Genomic DNA, 3873 nt, shown 5'->3' with positions numbered 1-3873 from the left:
CAACCCCTTTAATGACATTAGAGAAATATAAATAATATAATTATAATAAATAAATAAATAAATAAATAGATAATGCGGATGCACTTAATGCAAGTGGCCCCTTTGTGCTGTATATTCAGCCAAAATAAGCGCAACTTTAAGAAGCCAGAAGCAACTCCAAATACATCAATAAAAAAATATTCCCACTCCGCGGTGGTTCTAAAAGGAATATCCCTCATCTCACTACCTCTTTTGACCCCCCTTCGAAGCTCATTTCTTGCCCAATTCTAAGAAACAGCCACCCTGATTCCTTCTCCCTTGTACAGTTTGCTTCCTTAGTTCTTACTATTTATATGCTCGGAAAATTGTTCCCTTACCTTGATATCGAAAGTAGTTTACTTTTATACCATCTACTGTGGGGAAAGAAATTCCTATGCGTAAATATATATTTTCGAGTGTAAGGAACTATTAGACCAGTAACAAATAGGTTACGAAGTAGGATACGGAAACTTTTTTTTTTATTTAGGTAATACGTTCTAAATAAAAAAAAAATGGATACTAGTGATCTTTTATGCCACAAAAAAAAAGTTTGTTACTGTTGTCGCTAATAGTTGACTTAAGGGGTAGCGTGTGGAGAAATAAAACCATCATAGCTCAATAATTTACAGTTATAAACTACCGAATGATATGAATAGAGCTACACCTAACTCGAGTAGGAATATCAACTGGATATACTCTAGCATATGAGTTTTTTTCCTTCCCAAATCTAGATGGTATATGAACATATAATAATTGTGTGCGATAAAAAAATAGTTCATCTCTTATTAAAAAAAGGGTTAGGAGCAATGAATAACACGATCCATTATACTTAGGTAATCCTTGATTAAATATCCCGAAATATATAGATTATTTCTAGTGCTTCTTTTCATTTCAGTATCAATGTCTATACTTGCTCTCAGATTTTCTTCTAGAGAAGTTTAGATCACAACATCTTGTTTTCCCTTTTTAAAATCTTCAGCTCATAACTTTTTATTCTCAATAATTATATTCTTGATATAGATTTAATTCATTTGTATGTATAAAAAACTGCTATCTGTAATTTTTGATGTTCTATTAATATTGATTAAACTTTAAATTCTGATAAATCGGCTATGATAACAATTATAAGTTGCAAAATGATACTGCATTTATTTGCTGATTGTCAAACCAAGCGAAGAATATTAAAACAAAATTCATGCCTTCAATTAATATCTATTTTGAGCAGCAGGAAAAGCAGCTTCGATTCCAATCCTCAGGGGTTTTTAAACAAATCCCCTTCAAAAGTGGGTCAAATAAAAATTTCCCTCTGTACGTAATAAAAATTCAGTCGGAGTAAAATTATCTCAGGGTCCGGATATTACAATTTACTACTAAATAGTACATTTTGCGCCACAAGTTATCCGCATTATAAAAACCCACCGTCCTCTTAATCAGCTGATAGATAGAGAGGGGACACGGAAAGAGAGAGATGAAAACAAAATAATTAAATAAAAATCCCACCTCTTTCTGCACCAAAAATTTGCTCGTCTCTGTAATTTCTCCGTCGATTTTTCCTTAAAATTTCAATCTATTTTCCTTTCTTTTTCTCTGAATTATCTTCGTTTTTGTTGTTGTTGTGTGATTTATGAGTGTCAGTAGATCGCGATCGCGATCACGACCTTTCTCTCTTTCTTCGCTAACTGCTGTCAGATTTCTCACTTCAGTAGAAAACTAAACCCTAGAATTTTATAGAGCGGGGTTCTTTAGGCTTAGAGAAATCTGCTGCTTACTTCTTTTATTCGATTTCATTGTAGAATTCTAGAGCCAGGGTTTTAGGCTAGATGAGGGGAGTTGAGGGAGATGGCGTGGAATTGGGGAACCCTAATTTGGGCGTGGATTTCAAGGAGTTAGATAGCAGTAGCACAGGTGAGCTTATTTTCTTGTTTTTGATTTTCAGTAAAAATCTGTCTCTTATAGAATTATGGGAGATTTGGTTGTGTTCTTGCTCAGTAGATCTGGTGCTGTTTCGTGTCTGCTAGAAATTATGTATTTAATGGAATTTTACTGTTGGGTCGAGTTGTTTGATAATGAAGCACTGTTTCTTTGTTGACAGTGAGGGTTTCAGAGAGTTTGAAAGATTAGTATGATTGTAAAGATGAAATATAAATCTTGAAGTGCTCGATTTGGACTTTTTTTTTTGTTTCGGGTGTTTATGTTTGCATGATGATGCAAATCTGTCAATTTTTTTTATATAAAAGCTCCTGTTGAATGATGTATGTAAAGCTCTTATGCAATATTGGAATCTTGTTAATTTCATTTTGTTCAGCTTTGGGTTGCATATTCCTGTCTGCTGATAAGTGAAAATGACAATCCTTAGCGCTGGGATCAATCCAAGTTCTAGTCCATCTCTGTGTATTTCAGTTTGTGCTATTTTTTTTGACCTTGATCTTTCTCTTATTGAAGTTCAAAAAAATTTCCCATAAATTTGTATTATGCTTTCTACAACATGAACTGCAGTAAGAATTCTTCTTACATTGCTGGTTTTGCATAGAATTAAATATTTTTTCTCTAATTGATTGTTTTCCATTGTATCTTAATTTATTAAGCTTGGTGTGAGTGTAACTTAGATTGACATCCTCCTTGGATTGTATTTTCATACATAACTCGAAGTGCGGAACCTGAAATACCGTGTTAATTTCAGAGTTTGATTGGATAGATGTGCTTATTGCAGTTTTATGGTTTCTTGTAAAGCACCATAATTTATATGTGCATTCATCTATGTTGTGTTTCTTCTTTGTGATACATTTGGTCTTACCTCTCTGGTGCTCTTATTATTTTTATGACATTTCTTTTGTAATATAACTTGTCCAACTGCTGCTTTGCAGATAATGCTCGCTTTGATGCCTCACAATATGCATTTTTTGGTGGCAAAAATGTTGTGAAGGAAGTTGAGTTAGGCGGGTTAGAAGATGATGATGGTAATGGTGCTGGGTTGGTCGGGCCCAATGACAAGGAATATCATTTTTCTTCTATGGAAGACAGGGAGGAGGTAACTCGTTTATACAAGATGTGCGTTATTTTATTTACTTCACTGTATTTCCCCCTCCTTTTAAAGTGTTTAAAGTACAGTTTGCAATCGTTGCTGGTGTGATATATAAGCAATGCTGATGTAAAAAATGTACAATCTTATACAGCCTATTCACTTCTCTCAAAATGTGTTATTTTGCATATAGATCCTCTCTGGGCTAATCATAAGCGTAAACCTGCGGCTAACATACTGCTCTTCACGGGTTATCTTGTCTATTGGTACTTGAGTTGAGCTGAATTTTCAAGGATGTTGCATGTTGGTGATGAATCTGTTGCAATGCTAGTTCAACCATAAATTAGAGTTAAATAGAGTGCTAAGGGTCCTTGCAGTAATTTGGATTTTTGTTTATTTATAAGATGCGAGAGAGAAAGAAGAAAATCCAATAAAACTTACTCCATGAGTGACTTAACATGTTGGTTTTAAAGGCTACTCATTGTCAATGTTACAGAAGGTGCTAGGCGGACTAGGCATTCGAGCCGGGGCCTAGCGCCTAGGCGGCCCCTAGATGTTTGCCTATTTTAAATTTATTTAATTATAATAATTCACAAAAATATGTATTAATTTCATATAAAATTACAAAAAAACACAAATAACAATCTAGTGAATTGAACAAGATCATTATTAATTACATAAAAACAGTGAATAAGTTAAAAAACAGTTTATAAATTAAAAAAAAGTGAAATTTTACTTGAAGAGGAGGGGTGATCGGTGGGAGAGGAGGAGCCAGCGGGAGAGGAGGCGGCGGAGGGAGAGGAGAGGCCGGGGGGGGGGGGGGGGGCGGGGGGGGG

The 3873-nt window shown here is 34.7% G+C and overlaps 1 protein-coding gene across 2 annotated transcripts in view; it reads left to right on the top strand.

Annotated features, from left to right (window-relative positions):
* The window catches only part of LOC109833077, a 17975-nt gene continuing 15554 nt past the window's right edge, over positions 1453-3873 (top strand). Inside the window, exons 1-3 of one of the 2 annotated variants that reach the window (XM_020400631.1) lie at positions 1468-1549; positions 1812-1923; positions 2883-3046. In XM_020400631.1, the coding sequence (XP_020256220.1) occupies positions 1839-1923; positions 2883-3046 (249 nt within the window). In that variant the 5' untranslated portion in view covers positions 1468-1549; positions 1812-1838. Of the gene's footprint in view, positions 1924-2882; positions 3047-3873 lie in introns of both variants that reach the window. The other variant, XM_020400630.1, reaches the window with a different exon arrangement.

This window comes from Asparagus officinalis, chromosome 3 (assembly GCF_001876935.1).
Source record: "Asparagus officinalis chromosome 3, Aspof.V1, whole genome shotgun sequence".
Lineage (NCBI taxonomy): Eukaryota > Viridiplantae > Streptophyta > Magnoliopsida > Asparagales > Asparagaceae > Asparagus > Asparagus officinalis.
The sequence above is the reverse complement of the archived record's forward strand: the minus strand, read 5'-3'. Positions and strand labels throughout refer to the sequence as shown.